The 22309-nt window shown below is 40.1% G+C and overlaps 1 protein-coding gene across 3 annotated transcripts in view; it reads left to right on the plus strand.

Annotated features, from left to right (window-relative positions):
• The window catches only part of LOC128687501 (WD repeat-containing protein 3), a gene marked incomplete at its 3' end in the record, with an annotated part of 95499 nt that overhangs the window by 23496 nt on the left and 49694 nt on the right, over positions 1–22309 (plus strand). For 2 of the 3 annotated variants that reach the window (XM_070100649.1, XM_070100589.1), the window contains 1 exon segment: positions 14412–14571. Coding sequence is in view for 1 of the 3 variants with exons in the window: in XM_070100534.1 (XP_069956635.1) it covers positions 437–604; positions 14412–14571 (328 nt within the window). 3 annotated transcript variants of the gene reach the window in all.

The raw sequence follows: 22309 nt of genomic DNA on the forward strand, positions 1-22309 counted from the left end.
GTTATTAAAACAATATCAGAGCTGGTTGACACAAACCCACTACCATTATAGTATGCTCCTCACTTAGCGACGACTCCGTTTACCAACGTGGTCTTAGGAATGGAACTCTGTCATTAGTGAGGAGAGGCAGTACTATTGAGGAGAGGCTGTACTACTCAGCAGAACTTGGGCATTTGTCTACTTTTTGCAACATGTACAACCAATGTATGCCACTATGTACACAACAAAATATTATCTCTACAGAAAAACAAATTTAATATTGTACAGTTCAAACTACAATTAATGGCTGATGTCTGCTGAGTAGATATTGTGTACTTTTACCCATTTCTGTAACAGCAGTATATGTTATCATTGCTCTATTTAACTACTGTTTTAATTTCATTTTTATCAATTTTTTTTCAGGTAGTATAAGATTTTTTCATAAGGCTTTACCATCATGGTCAAAACAACTCAGTACCTGCGTTATGTGCCTGGGTCAGTATTTGGACTGGTTGGCACCGGCAGATGTGTGCGGTTTGTCACTAGGTTCAGCCAGACAGCAAAGTATGTGGCAGTTCCTGCTTGTGAGCGTGTCCTTGTTTGGGATATTAGAAGAGCTACTAAGGTATATAATTATATTTGTTATGTGTGATAAAGCTTACAGTATCACTATTGTATTATTCCCTTCAAGGAGGTGTTATGATGTAGGTGAAAGGCTCTTGAGCTAAAGAATTGGAGCTGCTACTCCCTTTCCTTGGCAGGAAACTGATTGCTTCCCATTGCCCTGGCACTGTATGAATGTAGTAATAATAATAATGCTGCATACTGTATATACTATTCTGCATATAAAATAAAGCTTACATTTACAGTGGAACTTCGGTATGCGACCTTAATTCATTCCAGAAGGCTGTTCGAGTGCCGCTCCGTTTGAGTATCGAACAAGTTCTTCCCAACCAGTTTTCTGTTTGGTTGGCTGTTATCACTAATCATAGTAGGCTCCATGGTGACTTATTTACACAAATAATACAAAAAACACCAAAAAATGTGAAGAAATGCGAAATAGTTTACAGTGAAGTTCTGGCAAGTCGTATTTGTTTGGTCAAGTGCCGAGCTTTGTTTGAGTAGGGAGCTGGTTGTATGCTGAGGTTCTACTGTATACTCATACTTAGGATATGATTACTAAAATCTAAGCTGTGCAGTAGTTGCACTTTTGATTCTCAAGTTTTAACTTTCAGTGGCTCTCGTGTAGAATTACGTCATTGAGGCCAGAGTCCCAGAATGTAGTTGTGTGCCATGAGCTCAGCTCATTTACACAAGCTGTGAACTGTAACTTTTGGCCTAGATATAAGAGAACAGGTCTGTGTGGTGAGTGTGCAGAGTATAAAAAAAAATCCTACCCCTAAGTGGTGAATGATGGGAAAAGCAAAACCTTGAAAATGTGTTTAGTTTAAAATAGCCACTTTGAGTGTTTTTTAGGATGGATTTTATGGTTTTATTGGTGATTTCTTGGTGTCATTTGATAGAATGTAAGACATAATACTGAAATACAACATGAATTTGGTTGGTTTCAGGACCAGCAACAGGGTGGCTGACCAAGCAGTCAACAGAGAAGCCTGGTTACAGGATGTGCTGCGAGAGTAGGAAAACTCTTGAAACTGGTCATTGGTAAACTATTTACAGGCATGTTAGCCATCAGCATAGCAGTAGGTAGAATATTTGTATTCAGATATTAGTGCCAGGAAAAAAGACCCCCCCCCATACCATCAATATGATAACATTCATCTTTGCAAATATAGAGCCTAAAGCCAGCAGTGAGCAACAAAACACCTTTCATCCATGGACTTCTTACAGAGCCACATGCAATATTCATGATTTTCACTGAGACCCACGTAAAGGATCACTTTGACAATGAAATATGGATCCCGGGTTATAACCTATTCAGATTCGACAGTGAACAGGCAACAGGGGGAGCGGGGGGGATGCGGCCTGTATGTCAGTCACTGATATGCTCGGAACTACTAAACACCTCAAATGATGATGATGATGTTTTGTTAGTAAAGATCAAGAACCAAAACCTGGTCATTGTGGTTGTATACAAAGCCTCCGGAGGCAACTTCCCAACAATTTCAGGAACAGCTTTTGAAAATAGACCACTGTCTGGAAAATCTCCCAGTTCTTGCCCCAAACATCTTGCTCCTGGGGGAATTCAACTTAAGGCACTTAAAATGGAGGAATGTAGCAAATAATGCTGTAGCAGAGACAACCCCAGGGGGCAGCTCAGATGAAAACTTGCACACGTGAGCTTTTAAATCTCTGCTCCAAATTCACCTTAAACCAGCAAATAATAGAGCCAACAATATTGGAGAATACACTGGACCTCATCTTCACTAACAATGATGATCTGATTTGAAATACAGTGGAACCTCAACCAATGATATTAATCCGTTACAGAGAGCTTGTTGTTAGTTGAATTTCTTGTTAGTCAAGTTAATTTTCCCCATAAGAAATAATGGAAATGCAATTAATCTGTTCCAGACACCCAAAAGTATGAATTTTTTTTTTTCACATGCAATATACATTTTCCTACACAGAAAAAGGATACATGCACAATAAATACACGTACTGTACTAAATGAAGAATAAGTGACACTTACCTTTATTGAAGATTTAGTGATGTGTGATGAGATGGGAGGAGGGGAGATGGAGGTGTATTTTGGAAAGGGAATTTCCTTCCATAAGGACTTTAGGTACCAAGTCCTTTTCTGGGCTTACTTCCCTTCTTTCTTTAATGGCACTGGGAACAACTGAGAGTCACTGGACCTCCGTTGCACCAAAAATCTTTCAGTAGAGCTCTATACCTCACGTTCTTTTAAGATTTTCTTAATATGGGCCACAACGTTGTCATTGTAAAAGTCACCAGCACGGCTTGCAGTAGCTGTGTCAGGGTGATTTTCATCCATAAAGGTTTGCACGTCAACCCACTTTGCACAAATTTCCTCAATCTTTGAAGAAGGCAACTTCCTTCATTTCTCTCTCCCCTCCTCTGAAGCAATTTCCTTAGTTGTGTCCTTTTCCTGTTGCAGATGCTCTTGCAGCTCATCAGTGGTTAGTTTTTCATTGTCGTCCTCCACCAACTCTTCCACATCCTCCCCACTAACCTTCAACCCCATGGACTTCCCCAATGCCACAATAGATTCCACAACTGGCATAGGCTTCTCAGGGTTAGCCCCAAGCCCTTCAAAATCCCTCTCTTCTACACATTCTGACCACAGTTTCCTCCAAGCAGAGTTTAAGGTCCTGTTAGTCACTCCCTTCCAAGCCTTGCCTATAAGGTTTATGCAATTGAGGATACTAAAGTGATCTTTCCAAAAGTCTCTTAGGGTCAGTTGAGTGTCTGAGGTCACTTCAAAGCACTTTTGAAACATTGCTTTGGTGTACAGTTTTTTGAAATTTGAAATGACCTGCTGGTCCATGGGCTGGAGGAGAGGAGTGGTATTAGGAGGCTAGAATTTCACTTTGATAAAACTCAAGTCCTCTGAAGGATGAGCAGGAGCATTGTCTAATACCAGGAGGCACTTAAGGTCCAGTTTATTTTCCAGGAGGTAATTTTTCACAGTAGGGCCAAACACATGATAAAACCAATCATAGAAAATGTCCCTAGTGACCCATGCCTTCCACATCACACACAAATTAGCCTTGACATTGTTTTTCTTGAAAACACTGGGAGTTTGAGTGATACACAAGTAGAGGCTTCACTCTGCAATCCCCACTAGCATTACTACACAACATTAAAGTAACCCTGTCCTTCATAGGCTTGTGTCCTGGGAGTGCTTTTTTCTCCTGTGTAATGTAGGTCCTGTTTGACATTTTATTCCAAAACAGGCCTGTTTCGTTACAATTAAACACTTGTTGGGGTTTTAATCCTTCAGCCTCTATGTACTCCTTGAATTCCTGCACATATTTTTTAGCCGCTTTTTGGTCCGAACTGGTAGCCTCACCATGCCTTACCACACTGTGTATGCCACTACGATTCTTAAACCAACCTTTGCTGGCCTTAAATTCACTCACATCACCGCTAGTTGCAACTGCCTTGCCTTTTCACATATGATTGATTGAGAGATGCTATCTCCTGATATCTGTTTTACGTTTATCCACACCAATAACAGTCTCTCAACATCTTCGAGTACTTGCGATCTGTGTTTTGAAAACATACTTGCACCTTTCGCAATAACAGCTTCCTTGATTTCCTTTCTGTTGGCAAAGATAGCAGCGATGGTTGATTGGGGTTTGTTATACAACCTGGCCAGCTCGGAGACACACACTCCAGTTTTATACTTTGTGATTATCTTCATTTCAATTGTAATTCTCACCCTTTTTACCACAGGGTTGGCACTAGAAGCTTTCTTTGGTCCCATGGTGGCTTATTAAGCAGTTACAAGCACTAAAAACACTGGACTAATACAAAATGTACCGAATGTATGCGTGGAAGCAACCACACTGGCTCGTAAACATTGGCACACTAACTGAAGGCAGGGCAGCTAAGGTGCAGTCAGGCCACAAGGCCGCGTGGATGCTTTCGGGACGAATGATGTTAGTCAGGTTTTTCATCATTGGTCGGGCCAAAAATTTTACGCTAAAACGCTTTGTTAGTCGATTTTATCGTTAGATGATGCCTTCGTTGGTTGAGGGTCCACTCTATTACCATATCAAAACAATGTACTCAGATCACAACATAATAGAGGTTTAGACATGTATGTGCGAGGCCCCAGACCAACAAAATGTCATCAGTCATGAGGAAGCCTTCACCAAATTCAGCTTAAGTAAGAAAAACATAAGGTGGGACCAAGTCAGCCAGGTCCTAAATGATATAAACTGGGTAAGTATCCTAAGCAACATGGATCCAAACCTATGTCTAGAAAAAATTAACTTAAAACTTAAAGGAATATGCTCAAGGCATATTCCTTTAAGGAAAAGGAAGAGAAGATGTAAACTAGAAAGAGAAAGGCTCTTCTGTACAGGTGAAGACGAAGAATAAGAGTGTGGCTAAAAGAGGCCAGTATATCTAATACGAAGGAAGGCACTGGTCAGAGAAATAGCAAGCATTGAACTTAAGCTAAAGGAATCTTACAGGAGTCGAGAAACACTGGAAGAACTAGAGGCTATAAATGAAATTGAAAGAAACCCAAAATATTTCTTTTCTTATGCCAAATCTAAGTCGAGAATAGCATCCAGTATTGGGCCCCTACTTAGATGAGATGGGTCCTGCACAGATGACAGCAAGAAAATGAGTGAGCTACTCAAGTCTCATTATGACTCGGTTTTTAATGAGCCACTAACCAGCCTGAGAGTCGAAGACCTAAATGAATTTTTTATGAGCAAAACACAGAATTTGGTAGATTTAAACCTATCTGATATTATCCTGACACCAAATGACTTTGAAAAGGCAATAAATGACATGCCCATGCACTCTGCCCCAGGCCCAGACTCTGGAAACTCTGTGCTCATCAAGAACTACAAAAAACCTCTATCATGTGCTTTTAACATCCTAATGAGAGGGAGCATGGACAAGGGTTGCAGCAGCACAGCTGCTAAAAACAACAGACAGCCCCACTCCACAAAAGGGGCAGTAAAGCAATAGCAAAGAACTACAGACCAATATCACTTCTTCTTATGACCAGAGCTTTGGTAAGATGGGTAAGGATAGAAATCTTGGAAAAGGGTGGGAGGGGGGAGAGAGGTAGGATATAAAAGATAAGTGGCCCAACCACTTTGGTGTAATTTAAAAAGTGTATGTGGAATAATATAATATTCTTGAAGGGGTATAATACTAACCCATCAGTGTCACATAGATATAACAGATATATAAGTACATGACTCTGAATTGGTAGTAAATATACAAGTTGCAATTGCTTTTTTTTTTTTTGCACAACGGATATTTAACCCTTTGACTGTTTTCGACGTATAAATACGTCTTACGAGCCAATGTTTCTGACGTATATATACTCAATAATTCTAGCGGCTTCAAATCAAGTGGGAGAAAGCTGGTAGGCCCACATGTGAGAGAATGGGTCTGTGTGGTCAGTGTGCACCACATAAAAAAAATCCTGCAGCACACATTGCGTAATGAGAAAAAAAAAACTGATCGTTTTTTTGGAATAAAACGCCGACTTTGAGGTGTATTTTCGTATAGTATTTATCGTTGTATTCACGTTTTCATGGTCTTAGGTGATAAAATGGAAAACATATTACAGAAATAGAGATGATTTTCATTACTTTTACGATGAAAACGACCTTGAAACTGAGCTCAAAGTAGCGGAAATGTTCGATTTTTACCAATGTTCAAGAGTAAATAAATCACACCACACGTCCAATACACGTCAACTGGGGAGTCTAATATTCTTTCACTAGTCCACTGATATTATTTATACCATTTTTACAATAATGCAGTCGTCTGCATAACAGTAAATTTTGTATTTTTTTGTATGAATAAAAAATCAAAATAGAAAGCAATAATAATATAAGAGGGGCCTAGAGATGTGACTAATGAACAGAGCATATGTTATTTTAGTGCCACGAATGTCTACCTTGTTTATTCTGGACCCTATTTTGAAATTGGCATCTTTTTTATTTTGCGTGAAATTGGCCAAATTGCCAATTTCTGACCACCATATTGGGTAGTCCAAATTAGTAAATGGGAGGTTTCTTGTACTCAGCTGATAGATAAAATGGAGTTCTAAAGAAATAGCTATGAGTTTGGTCAACTGGAACAATTGAATTGGCTGAAAATAGGGCTCAAAGTCGGCGAAATCGCCGATTCGCATATGTCGCCGAGACCGCTAACTTCGCGGGAGCATAATTCCACGAGTTTTCGACCAAATTTCGAACTTTTGGTGTCATTACCATCGGGAAAAGATTCTCTATCATTTCATAAGAAAAAATAATTTTTTTTTTTTTCAAAAATTGAGCGACATAGAATGACAGTTTCAGAGAGGGGCCTGAAACAGTCAAAGGGTTAAACGACAATGAAGGCAAAAATTTTCTGGCTAGTTTATAAAGAATTACTTGATACAATAGCTTCTTACAAGGTGGTGTCCCGCCATAGTAAATGTAGCATAATTTTAACAGTAGAATATTATACAAGAGGTCTCCCTAATTGGGGGTGATGATTTTCTTAGTAAACATAGAAGGGTTCTGGTGTTACCCAATCATCTTCATTTGCAGGGAGGTTGCTCAATATCATTGGTCGATGGTAATCGTCTTTATGGATAAAACGACGGACCCTCTGTGGGAGAGTCATTCTTTGAGCCCTGTGAGGAGGAGTATTGATGATATAATCCGTGGTATTTTCAACTTGGAGAGGATGTTCTCTATCTGGCATGTAGGTTCTTGCATTGCATAGAGTTGTTTCTTCTTCAGGGTGTCAAGGCATACATTTAAGGCAGTTATATCTTGTTGTACATGTAAATCTGCCATTTTAACTCTGTCTCTCCTCCTGGTGCCCGTAATGAAGCGGAGAGCTCTATTCTGCACCCGTTGCAACCATAGCATATTGGTCTTTGTTGTTAATGACATTGGGACACATGGGTATTCGAGTACGTATAGGTCTTATTATCATTTTATACAGATGTTTTTTGACATGTGGAGGGGCTTGATTAAATCTAAAGAGACTGTTAAGACCGGCTTTGGCTACGTTGATCTTTTTATTTACATGAGATGTTGAATGGAGTAGCCTGTCTATTTCATATCCCAAGATCTTGTTGGGGTTTGGGATGGCTACAGGTGTACCTCTGATGGAGATACCCCCTTTATCTTCGATGGTTGATGCAAAACATCTTATCGTGCTAACAAGGACTTTGTCAGGATTAGTTGTAATTCTCCATTTCTTTTCCCAATTAGATGTTCGACGAAGTTCAATATTCATTTTTTCTATGACTCTCATACTTGTATTTTCCTGTTACCGGAGTTGATGAGACGACATGGATAACATCATCTGCAAATTACGTTATAATTGTATCATTAAACTCTGGTTGAGGAAGGTCATTCACATAAATGTTGAATAGAATTGGACTAAGACAAGAACCTTGTGGGACACCAGCTGTTGGTATAAAAGGCTCTGTCGACTTGCCGTGAAAGGTGGGAATGATTTTTCTTTGAGTTAAGAAGTTATATATTAATCTGAGAAAGGTCCAGTTATGGTCTGGTAGGTCAATAAGTTTGTATAAAAGACCATCATGCCATAAGCTGTCAAAAGCTTTATGAACATCTCTGGTGGCAATTAGGGCAAGATTGCCCTGATGTTTTAGACTTGCTACAGTATTGAAAATAATATTTATTGCATTATGGGTACCTCTATGTGTTCTCAAGCCAAATTGTTTTTCAGTAAAAAGGTGATTAAACTCCATATAGTAGTTCAGTCTGTTGGAAATGATCTTCTCAAGAACTTTTCCAGTGACTTCAAGTAAAGATATAGGTCTATAGTTCTTTGGTTGATGGATGTCTTTATTGGGCTTAGCAAGAAAGATCATCCTAGCAGTCTTAAAAACAACTGGAAAATGTCCTGAGGCCAAGATGGCATTAAAGATATTAACCAAAGACTGTTTGCAATTTCTGGGTAGGAACTTTTTGGTTTCATTGTTACTCCAGAGAGACCAGGGGCTCTGTTTCGCATTCTTCCAATAATCTGACTCATCTTGAGTAATGTAATAGGTCTAGTAAGCGGGTGGGCATCTTCAAGAGTTGATGTATCGATGGAAGGTAGTGGTTCTAGATCATCTAAGTTCTCATCTCTCCATTCATTTACCAACTGATAGTGATTATTGTTAAATCGACGACTGTTATTGTGGGAGAGAATTTTCTCCCATACATCACCCATCAAATTAGCCTGGTCCTGTGGATCATCAAGTTTAATCTCGACATCTTCATCATCCTCGTCAGTGAAGGTATGAATTAGGTAGTTAGGAGCCTTGTGCTTTGCCCCTAAAAGTTGTCAGATCTTACTCCAAAATTTTGCTGGCTTACGTTTATACTGATTAGCTTGGAGAACTAGCAATTTCCATAAGTCATGTTTGTGATGACTAATCATGTTAATTAATTCTTGCCTTAATCTGTGCAGTGTAGCTACTGGTGGTTGTCGCGTTTGAAGATGCCTTCGACATTCTGTTTGATAACTTCTCAAAGCGTCTTTAATTTCCCTCGTAGGTTTATATTGTTGGTAATCTTTGTGGAAGCTAATTGGCAAGTTGCATTAGTAGCATCAATTATTCGATTGGGAAGGGACCTGATTGCATCGTCAATTGCAGTGGAAGGTAGATTTTCCAGCGACACAATTTCATCGTCACCCAGAAATGCCCTGAAGGGGTCAAATCCTAGGGTGTTGAGATTGGGCTTAGGAGGTACAGGTATTCTAAATGGAGAAGTTTGTAGTTGTATTAAAACCGGGATATGGCCAGAACCTACGTTTCCACCAGGAGAGATACGACAATGAAAGAGGTCACAGTCTGTTTGTCAGGACTATATCTGGTGTCCCTGGATGAGGACCAAAATACGATTTAAAGAATGGGCCTTGAAATGATAAGTTTCTGGCTGTCATGATATTAAATAGTTGTTTTCCTTTCAAGTCACCCAGTGGAATACCAGCTCCACAGTTAAAGAGGGCAGGGTGATGAGCATTAAAATCTCCCACTAGAATTGTTGGAATATTTTTGCTTAATATCCTATGTAGAGGAATTGACTCTATATATTGTTGTCTTGGGGGAAAATATCCAGTTCCTATCACTAGTTGGCCATGAGACGTCATCATTTCTATTGCAAGAATGTTATATTCATCAACATGAATATTTTTAAATGCATAGCTTAATTTAACTAAGTTGGCTACGCCACTATAGGGTCCTCTCGATTTCTCCACAGTAGAGTAACCACGTAATTTAATACGTTGATCAACTCTTGCAGCTGTCTCATTCAAGAGTATAACATCGGGATTGTAATTATGTAGTTCAACTTCAAGGAAGTAACGGTTATTAAAGAAATATTGAACATTAAGTTGGAAAATTGTAATCCCCATTATTTCTTGCACTTCGCACATGTACTGCGGTCTGAACGCCTGCAAGTAATGTCATGTTTGGTATCCACACTATCCCTGCTGGACTCGTCAAGGGGAGGAGGGAAATTCTGCGTAGTTGCTTGTGTATTAAAAGTGTCATCATCCTCACTAGAATTGGTAATATTAACAGAATCATTAGTCATCATCATAAAACTGAGGCGTGATAGTCCCAGTTTCAGGAAGCAGAGGCTCGTGAGAGTTAATGGGAGACTGTGGAGGCTCCAAGGGAAAATTTGGTAGGCCAGGTGAATTACCCTGGGAAAGTTCCTGTTCAACAGGATCAGCTGCAATAGCGGAAGAATAAGCACCAATCTCTGGGGCATCGTTGGGGTCAGGTATTGACTCATCGGGTTGAGGGGAGTTGACAAACTGGGTATGCGAGATGGGTGATCCCTGGACAAGGGATGACTTAGGCTTATTTGTAGAAGTAGAGTAGGGTACATACTTCTTGTTATGAGAAGGCTGGGCCATAATAACCTTAACATTATCTGGGATAGTAATGGGAGTGATCCCATTAGCCATTAACAAATCATTTAAAATCTTAGAGCAGAGTTGAATGTCACCACCTGCTATGTCCTTGGCCATCATATACATTAGTTGCGCTCTCGTCATATCTCCGGCTGAGGATACCTGAGACATGGGAGATGAGACTGAACCTTGTTGTTGTGTTTGCGTATGTTGTAGGTGAGGGTTAGATTGGGGCACTCCAAGAGGGGCAGAATTCCAAACATTGGAACCAGTGGGAGGGACCTGAGGAGTCCCACTAGATCCAGGCAAAGCTGGGAAGGAAGTTTGGGACATTGTTGGAGGTGCCTTGGGAGTGTTCTTCTTAGAATTGGACAGTTTCTTAGCTTCAAGAATTTTCTGCATTTCCTTTTTCCTCTCGGGACAGATAGCAGAAACAGCATGATGTTTACCATTGCAGAGGACACATTTGGGTTTAGTTTTGTTATTACAATCTTTAAAAGAATGTTGCCCAGAGCATATGCTGCAAATCAGTGCTTGGGTACTGCATTTGTTGGTGGTATGACCAAATGCGTAACATTTGTAACATTGTGTAATACTGACAAACCCGCTCAAGAGATATTTGGTCAGGTGTACATCTGGTGCCAAAACATTTGAAGCCATTTTGACACACTAGTTTGGCTTCTTCAGGTGTCTCAAGTATTAACTTTAATGTTTCCTGGTTGTTGCCAGGTTTAGAAAATTTATGTGCTTGGACAGCATGAAATTCTGAATTCTCTGCATTAACGTCAGCAAGAAGTTCATTCACTGTGCTGTCTCTCATGATGCTGTTAATTCTGGCAACAAACACAGTTCGCTGAGCTTGATAGCTTTCAGGTGCAATTGGATGGATACCAAAAGTCTTCAATTTGTCCAGGACGTCCTGCTTAAGTAGTTGAAGTAACTTCTTCTTCAGAAGAGAGGAGAAGTACTACCCCAGCGAGAGTTGTAAAAACATCCACTGGAGCAACAGTTGAATTCGAGCAAATACGTGCTAGAATTTCTTTCACCGACTTTTGGTTGCCATCAACATGTAATCTTACTCTTATCTGTGCCATGATGTCCAGGAAGGTACATCTGGCACAGAAGTAGCTTTACAAAAAGTGGTCTTTCCTTAGAGTTAGTCTAACATCCTATGTCAGCTGACTTATGAAGGTCAGCCCCTAAGATAGCCTACCCTCGAGTAGTGAGGGGAAAAGGGCCCAAGGCAAAGATCGGCCGGATTTTAAAAAACCACATGGGCTACCGGATGGTCAAAATGCCTTGTGTTAACTCGCCAAAGTGAAGTTGCCGAAAAAGAAGAAGATAGGAAAGTCAGAAGGATAGCAATGTATGTAGTGTGTTAGTGTGTGGGCCAGTGTAGATGTTTGGGTGAGGGGAGGATGGGGAAGGATGGGGGGGATGGGGAAGAGAGGGGTGAACAAGCAAGTCACCGCCTTACCCTCTTCATGGGATGGGGCTCGAAGTGACTGCAAGCAAGTTTCCTCTCAGCTCTGGTCAAGAACTACTCAGGATAACCCAAGAAAAATCTTGAGTAACAGTGTTCAGAGTTGCTCTGCTCGAGAATTACTCAGGATAACTGAAGAGCAGGAACGACGATGTCTTCTCTCCACGGCGGCTGGGCGGCTTCTGTCGATGATTCCGTGTCTGTCTGCGTCACCAATATCACTAACATCTCATATCATGAAAATCTTTGAAAGGGTTCTAAGAAGCAAGATTGCCATTCATCTAGATACCCATCAGTTACACAACCCAGGGAACATAGGTTTAGAGCAGGTCACTCCTGCCTGTCCCAACTACTGGACCACTATGACAAGGTCCTGAGTGTTCTAGAAGACAAACAGAATGCAGATGTTGTGTACACAGGCTTTGCAAAAGCCTTTGACAAGTGTGACCCTGGAATAATAGTGCACAGAATGCGTGATAAAGGAATAGCAGGAAAAGTTGGTAGATGATCTATAATATCCTAACAAATAGAACACAAAGAGTGGTAGTAAACAGAGTAAAGTCTGAGGTGGCTACTGTGAAAAGCTCTGTTCCAAAAGGCACAGTACTCACTCCCATCCTGTTCCTCATCCTCATATCTGACCTAGACAGGGATGTAAGCCACAGCACCGTGTCTTCCTTTGCAGATGACACCTAAATTTGCATGCCAGTGCCCTCCATTGAAGACTCTGCAAGACTCCAGGCAGACATCAGTCAAATCTTTAAATGGACCGCAGAAAACAATTTGAAGTTCAATGATGATAAATTTCAATTACTCTGATATGAAAAAACGTGAGGAAATTAAAACTGTCTTGGAGTATAAAACAAATTCCAACTACAAAATAGAGCAAAACTATTGTAAAAGACCTGGGAGTGATAATGTCAGAGGATCTCACTTTCAAAGACCACAACATTGTATCAGTCGCATCTGCTAGAAAAATGACAGGATGGATAATGAGAACCTTCAAAAATAGGGATGCCAAGTCCATGATGACACTCTTCAGGTTATTTGTTCTATCTAGGCTGGAATATTGCTGCACACTAACAGCACCTTTCAAGGCAGGTGAAATTGCTTACCTAGAAAATGTACAAAGAACCTTCACGGCACACACAAGTGCGATAAAACACCTCAGTTACTGGGAACGCTTGAAGTTCCTCAACTTGTACTCCCTAGAATGCAGCCAGGAGAGATATATGATTAATGTATATACATTTGGAAAATCCTAGAGGGATTATAGTGGACCCCCGGTTTACGATATTATTTCAATCCAGAAGTATGTTCAGGTGTCAGTACTGAATGAATTTGTGCCCATAAGGAATATTGTGAATTAGATTAGTCCATTTCAGACCCCCAAACATACACGTACAAACGCACCTACATAAATACACTTACATAATTGGTCGCATTGGGAGGTGATCGTAAACCGGGGGTCCACTGTAGTTCCAAATTTGCACACGAAAATCACTCCCTATGAAAGCAAAAGACTCGGCAGACAATGCAACATCCCCCCTCCAATGAAAAGCAGGGGCACCACTAGCACGATAAGAGACAACACAGTAAGTGTCAGGGCCCCAAGACTGTTCAGCTGATTCCCAACATACATAAGGAGGATTACCAATAGACCCCTGGCTGTCTTCAAGAAGGCACTAGACAGGCACCTAAAGTTAGTACCTGACCAGCCAGGCTGTGGTTCTTATGTAGGTTTGTGTGTGGCCAACTGTAATAGCCTGGTTGATCAGGCCCAGATCCACCATGAGGCCTGATCAAAGATTGGGCCGCGGGGGCGTTGAACCCCGCGGCCCAATATTTTTGTGTGTGTCATGCATAAACTGGTTTGAAGATTTATTCTTAAAGAGGATGGAAAAAATATGCACTTTACAGAAAAAGCTTTATTGGGACAATGTTTTGTAAAGATCTTTATCAAGTAGTGGCTTATAAAGATTTTAGTGACATTAATTGAAAATTTCTCCCACTAAAAGCTTGTTCTGTAAAGTGTCTTTTTCACTATTGTTGGTAACCATGTAATTCTTGAAGGATGTTTGCTTTATTTTTAAAGGACTGTATTTTTTTTTTTTTACAAACCGGCTGTGTCCCACTGAGGCAGGGTGACCTAAATTGAAAAATGATAGTTTTTCTTTTTAAATTTAGTAATTGATACAGGCGAGAGGGGTTATAGTTTTTCTTTTTAAATTTAGTAATTGATACAGGCGAGAGGGGTTACTACCCCCTTGCTCCCAGCATTATAGTCACTTCTTACGACAAACATGTTGAACTATATATGTATATATTTTTTTTATAGAATTTCTTTTTTTTTTTTTATTAAAATTTATGTAATACTCGACAGGTTTTAACTTTAGATGCAGAAGTGTGTGGGAGTGTAACAGTTCTAGAGCCTCGACCTTCTACCCCTGGGTCTCTTGATAACACTCATATTGCAGTTGGATACTCTGACGGTTCTCTTGCTGTGTTTGACCTTACACTTGGCCAACCTTTAAAGTTTACTGGTAAGATTATATTGCTTATTTGTACAGCCTCTCCTCACTTAGTGATGTACTTGTTTACCAGTGACTTGGACTTATGATAGGGTCTCTGACCAGTATACATACCTAAATAATGTATATTTGAGCTGATTTCCTCTTACTCTGTTTATTACAATACAGCCTCTCCTCACTGACGGAGTTCCGTTCCTAAGACCATGTTGGTAAACAAATTCATCACTAATTGAGGGATCACCCCTTACTGACATTTCAAAAGTGTCACCACCCAAAATTAAAACATTCAATTTTCTGTTTGCTGGGAAATTCATTTCAATCTGTTTAATATTAATTGTAATACAACATGAAATAGGTCAATGACTTACTTCCGAGATATTCCAGGAAATGTATATACAGCTGATTACTTGGGATTTTTTTTTTTTTGAGAAAAATCACACTTTTTTCAGTCTTTGCATAGGATAAGAGTAATAGTTACCCTTCAGGCACATGGCACGTAACGTTTTCTGTAATGGTCGCGGTCACTTTTTTTTTTTTATCCCTCCACCCTACGGTACCTCTCTATATAATGTCAGTTTTTATTAGTTTGGGTGTCTTTATCATGCTTCTGTGTTATTTTTGTTATACCTAATATTATTCTGGAATAAATGTGATAGGTAGATAACCTTTATTGATAATAGTATAATTATACAATATTTTATAGTGCCAAGAGGGACGCCCCACCACATGTCATGGGCGGTCATGAGTTACTGAGATACTGCTTCCTTTTCCCTCTGCTATACCTCTGCCCACTTTGTAACGATGCCAAATGGTGAATTAAATATGTGTATTAGAAAGAAAAAATAAAAATGAAACTTCAATTTGATAACTTTATTTTAATTTGCATAACTCTTATATGTTACAGAAAACAGTAAAAAAGTAAAATACAGTGGACCCCCGCATAACGATATTAATCCGTTCCTGAGAGCTCATTGTTATGCGAAATTATCGTTATGCGAATGAATTTTCCCCATAATAAATAATGGAAATCAAATTAATCCGCGCAAGACACCCAAAAGTATGAAAAAAAAAATTTTACCACATGAAATATACATTTTCCTACACACAAAGAGAAGGATACATGCACAATAGTAGAGTAGTACATGCACAGTATATATTGTGCATGTGGTACTCTACTAAATGAAGAATAAATGACACTTACCTTTATTGAAGATGCAGCAATGACTGATGAGACACTGTGTCCTGGGAGTGCCTTTTCCTCCTGAGTACTGTAGGTTCTGTTTGGCATTTTCTTCCAGAACAGGCCTTATCACACTGTGTATGCCACTACGATTCTTAAATCTCTCAAACCAACCTTTGCTGGCTTTAAATTCACCAATATGAGCACTAGTTCCAGGCATTTTTCCCTGTTCACCTGGGTGTTAGTCGACTGGTGTGAGTTGAATCCTGGGAGACAAGATTAAGGACCCCAATGGAAATAAGTTAGACAATCTTTGATGACACTGACTTTTTTGGGTTATCCTGGGTGGCTAACCCTCTGGGGTTAATTGTTTCTTGGTATTCTCAATAAGCCACACCAACAACGGTGCTACAGCAGCAGCAGCAGCAGCTGACAGTGCTACAGCAGCAGCTGACAGTGCTACAGCAGCAGCAGATGGTGCTACAGCAGCAGGAGATGGTGCTACAGCAGCAGCAGATGGTACTACAGCAGCAGCAGCAGCTGACGGTGGTACAGCAGCAGCAGCAGCAGCTGACGGTGCTACAGCAGCAGCAGCTGACAGTGCTACAGCAGCAGCAGCAGCAGCTGACAGTGCAGCAGCAGCAGCAGCTGACAGTGCTACAGCAGCAGCAGCAGCAGCTAACAGTGCTAGAGCAGCAGCTGACAGTGCTACAACAGCAGCAGACGGTGCTACAGCAGCAGCAGACGGTACTGCAGCAGCAGCAGCAGCTGACGGTGGTACAGCAGCAGCAGCAGCAGACGGTGCTACAGCAGCAGCAGACGGTACTACAGCAGCAGCAGCAGCAGCTGACGGTGGTACAGCAGCAGCAGCAGCTGATGGTGCTACAGCAGCAGCAGCAGCTGACAGTGCTACAGCAGCAGCATCAGCAGTTGACCATGGTACCACAGTATTTTGATAATATTTCTCACCCTTTTTACCACAGGGTTGGCACTAGAAGCTTTCTTGGGGCCCATGGTCACTTATTTTGCAGATAAAATCACCAAAAACGCTGTAATAATATGAAATGTTCCGATTGTATGCTTGGATGTTACCGCGGAGGCTGGCTTGTAAACAATGCCACCGGCGGAACATGTGAGGCTGGCTCGGGCCACACATTAGACGCGTCTCGGACGAATAGCGTTGAGCAGGTTTTTTAGCAGTATGCGAGGCAAAATCTTAGCGATAAAATGTATCGGTATGCGGATTTAACGTTATGTGATGCCAACGGTATGCGGGGGTCCACTGTACACATACAATGAGTTAAGCTTACAGAAAAATAGCTTAAGAATCTGGCAACATTTTGGTATAAGTATCATCTTTGTACCATGTTTCTACAAAGAATAATAGTCATTTTACAACAATTATTTTTATGATGTGGTGAGTAATATACATCTGAACATGTAGTGAATTTTCAGAATTTTTTCTGATTTTCTTTTAATTTTTTTTTTAATTTTTCTATCTAATACATTAAATTCACCATCTAACATCGTTACGAAATGGGAGGAGCTATAGGAGCAAGGGAGAGGCCAGGAGCAGCATTCAGTATCTGGCGAATCGTCATGGGTGTTGGATGTTAGTTGTGGCGCTAATAAAGTTGTGTAATTACACTAATAATAGTAATAAAGGTTATCTGTCTATTACATTTATTCCAAATTGATATCAGAAACACAATAAATACCCTAGAACTGCAATAAAGATGCTGAAATGAATATTATATGCCATATGTGAGTGGGGTAATAGGCGGAGGCTTCTCTCATCTGTACCTCTGGTCTACAACAAAAGAAAATGGTGTTTTCATCAGGGCAAACACTCCTAGATCACTCTTATCAAAAGAAAAAATGCAAAAATAGTGCAATTTTTCATGATTTTTTTTCTGAGTCATATGCTATGTTCTTTGTCTCATGGCATTTTAACCCTTAAGCCTTTCACTGTTGGTGCCATAGTACTACGGCTTACGAGCCAGTATTGGTGCCAAAATTCTAGAGGCTTCAAATCTAACAGGAGAAAGCTGGTAGGCCTACATGTGAGAGAATGGGTCTTCGTGGTCAGTGTGCTCAGTATAAAAATCGGGGAGCCAGTGGTGCATTGTCTAAGTAACTTATTTCTATGTGGGTGGTAGGGAAGACAGCATGCTTGTTATGAAAGATAGTGTGGGTAATGGGTGGTGGTGATTTTGTAATGCGTCATTGTGACACCAGCCACGCCGCTCTCAGCACATCCACAATAAGGCCACGCACACACATCAACTTTCCACAAGCTGTAGCAGTTCTAGGAACGTATCCAGTGACTATATATGTGTACGTATATATATTATAGAACAATAGTTGGTTTGTGTAAACAGGTTTTGTAAACATTGTGATGACATTTGCGTGGTTAATGTGTTGCTTACAACGAGTGGATATACAGTGGACCCCCGAGTTTCGTGAGCCTTGCGCTTCGTGAATTTTGACTTTTGGCAACTTTTTTCGCCTTTGTGTATGCCCGGCCTCCCAGCGGCCGGGCGTACACAAAGGCTCCCACACACCATTCAGAGTCAGTGTAGCATTGTTTCTGGGCGAGTGACCATCACCCCACGCGTTCATACAATACATTTCATAATAATCCGTTGTTTTTTGTGCTTGCAACTGCTAAATAAGCCACCATGAGCCAAAATAAAGCTCCTAGTGCCAGCCCTTCTGTAAAGGAGGCGAGAAACACAATAGAATTCAAGAAAAAACACACCAGCCAGGGTACTTCCCCACACACATGATTTGATTTGAGTGGGACTTGTGCATGAGTGAGTAGAATTATCAAAGCTTATTGCTTGGGGAGCATTGAAAATATGGTTGGGCAAATATTCTGTTAGTGGGATGGTTTGTGAAGGACCTGCCTGGTATGGGCCAACAGGTTTGCTGCCGTGTTCCTGCTTTCTTATGTTCTTATGTACACTAGCCAGGGTACTTCCCCACACACACGATTTGATTTGAGTGGGACTTGCACATGAGTGAGTAGAATTATCAAAGCTTGTTGCTTGGGGAGCATTGAAAACATGGTTGGGCAAATATTCTGTTAGTGGGATGGTTTGTGAAGGACCTGCCTGGTATGGGCCAACAGGTCTGCTGCAGTGTTCCTGCTGTCTTATGTTCTTACGTACACTAGCCAGGGTACTTCCCCACACACACGATTTGATTTGAGTGGGACTTGCACATGAGTGAATGGAATTATCAAAGCTTATTGCTTGGGGAGCATTGAAACTATGGTTGGGCAAATATTCTGTTAGTGGGATGGTTTGTGAAGGACCTGCCTAGTATAGATCAACAGGTCTGCTGCAGTGTTCCTGCTTTCTTATGTTCTTATGTATATCAGCCAGGGTACTCCCCCACACAAACCAGCCAGGGTACTTCCCCACACACCAGCCAGGGTACTTCCCCACACACACAAATTTCCTGTTTGTTTTCCTCTTGGAAGAGGAAAAACAAACAGGAAATTTGTACGAATATGTAGTTTTGGAGACTGCGAAAACTAGTGTACGGAGTGGCTATAGGAAGGAGATTCAGATGCTTGATGCTGAGATGCTGCGCTGTCCATTCAGGACCCAAGTTCTCGTTCATTATATAATAACGAATTGTCAGAGAGCTCGTTGTAACTCTGAGTTGTCGGTAAACGACTACGTTGGTAAGTGAGGAGAGGCTGTATATAGTACACCACTGTATAAACATTTTAAAATATACCAGAAATGTTATAAATGGTGCAAAGGTGACATTAAAACATTATCAAAGATGGTTGACATAAACCCACCACCTTTGTAGTATGCTCCTCACTTTGTGACGAATTCATTTACCGACGTGGTCTTAGGAACGGAACTGTCGTTAAGTGAGGAAAGGCTGTAGTGTAATGTAAAATGTTATGAGTGCCATCATAAGTACATATTCTTTAACCCTTTTACTGTCAGAAGCCCCCAAATTAAGTGTTAACAGTGTCTAGAAAATAAAAAAAAAATTGTTCTGAAATGGTGGAGAATCTTTTTCTGAAGATAATAGCCCCAAAAATTAGGAATTTGATGGAAAACTTAGAGAATTATGCAGGCACAAAGTTAGCAGTCTGGGCACTAAATATGCATCAGTACATTCACCCACTTTGAGTCGTATTTTAAGCTAATTTTATTTCTTAGTTTGACCAGCTTAGCGATTTCATTAGCATACCTTCCTTTCTATCGATTGAATACAAGAAACCACCCATTCAGCCATTAGAACTTTTATAAAAAAATGCACAGTAGTCAGTAATTTGACCAGTTTTACTCAAAAAAAAATTCAGTTTAAAAACAGTCCAAAATAAACTGTAAACAAACCAGCTACTAAATCAATATTTCCTCTGTTCATGAATCATGTCCCCAGGTCTCTCCTGTATTAAACTTGCCTTCCATTTTAAATTCATCATCATACAGAAAATGAATGGTTTACCTTATTTCTCAGATAATGAAATATAACTAGGAACGATTTGTAATAGTTAAGGGTGTCCCAAAAATTGAAGCAGATCTAGTAAAAAGTCATAAAACAGACCTACAGACCTGGGAGGTGTGAGGGGCTTTACCTATCCTCAAGAAAATTGTCAAGTGTCAAATATGCTCGATTTCAAGCTACTACCAGTCCTGAAATCCAGCAAAATCATCTCTGTTTCAGTAGTATGTTTTCCTTTCTATCAGTTGATAATAAGAAGCAACCAATAAAACCATAAAAAACCGTCCTAGGAAACTTATTAAATTTTTTTTTTTAACATGTCAGCCGTTTTCCACCAAGGCAGTGACACAAAAAGAAAGAAAAGCCCAAAAAAGAAAGAGAAAAAAACTTTCATCATTCGACACTTTCACCATCATTCATACATTATCATTGTCTTCGCAGAGGCCCTCAGATATGACAGTTTGGATTCACTCCTAACTGCCAATATTTCAAACTCATCTTTTAACCCTTTGACTGTCGCAACCCCAGTTCCTGAGGTGTCTCCTGGTGTCTCAAAATATTTGAAAAAAAAAAAAAAAAAAAAAAAATGTGAAATGATAGGGAATCTTTTCCCAATGGTAATGAAACCAAAAGTTCGAAATTTGATGGAAAACTTACAGAATTACGCTCTTGTGAAATTAGCGACCTCGGCGATATTTACGAATCGGCGATTTTGCCCACTTTGAGCCCTATTTTCAGCTAATTCCATTATTCCAGTCGACCAAACTCATAGCTATTTCTTTAGAACTCCATTTGTTCTATCGATTGAGTACAAGAAATTGCCTATTTACCGATTTCAACTACCCATTAAAATGGTCAGAATTTGGCAATTTGACCAATTTCATGCAAATTAAAAAGTATGCCAATTTCAAAATAGGGTCCAGAATGAACAATGCAGACATTCCTGGCTCTAAAATAACATTTTCTTTGTTCATCGGTCACATCTTCAAGCCCCTCAGATATTACTCTTGCTTTCCATTTTTAATTTTTATTCAAACAAAAAAATAGAAGATATACTGTTATGCAGACTACTGCAGTATTATAATAATTGTATAAATAATGTCAGCCCATTCATGACTGCATATTAGAATGGCTAGTTGGACATTTCTTGGACGATGATGTCATTTGTTTACTCTTGACGTCATTTGTTTACTATTGAACATTTCCTCTACTTTGAGGTCCATTTCGAGGTCCATTTCATAGTAAAACCAATCAAAATTGCCTCCATTTCTATAATATGTTTTCCATTCTATCAAATATGAATATGAAAACGAGAATATAACCATAAAAACTATACAAAAATACACCTCAAAGTCAGCGTTTTAATCCAAAAACACTGCTTTCTGCAGGACTTTTTTTTATACTGCACACACTGACTACACAGACCCATTCTCTCACATGTGGGCCTACCAGCTTTCTCCTGCTTGATTTGAAGCCGCTAGAATTTTTGAGTATATATATGTATATATAGGTAGTAGGTTGGTATACAGCAACCACCCAGGGAAGTACTACAGTCCTGCCAGATGACTGTGAAACAGAAACCTGTAACTGTTTTGCATGATGGTAGGATTGCTGATTTCTTTTTCTGTCTCATAAACACGCTAGATAACAGGGATATCTTGCTACTCCTTCCTACACTTTGGTCACACTTCACAGACACGCACATGCATATATATATATACATACATCTAGGTTTTTCTCCTTTTTCTAAATAGCTCTTCTCCTCCTTTATTTCTTCTATTGTCCATGGGGAAGTGGAAAAGAATCTTTCCTCCGTAAGCCATGCATGTCATATGAGGCAACTAAAATGTCGGGAGCAATGGGCTAATAACCCATTCTCCTGTAGACATTTACTAAAAAAGAGAAGAAAAACCTTATAAAACTGGGATGCCAATATCCCAAACCCCTCCTTTAAAGTGCAGGCATTGTACTTCCCATTTCCAGGACTCAAGTCCGACTATATGAAAATAACCGGTTTCCCTGAATCCCTTCACTAAATATTACCCTGCTCACACTCCAACAGATCATCAGGTCCCAAGTATCATTCGTCTCCAT

Source organism: Cherax quadricarinatus, chromosome 1, assembly GCF_038502225.1.
Source record: "Cherax quadricarinatus isolate ZL_2023a chromosome 1, ASM3850222v1, whole genome shotgun sequence".
NCBI lineage: Eukaryota > Metazoa > Arthropoda > Malacostraca > Decapoda > Parastacidae > Cherax > Cherax quadricarinatus.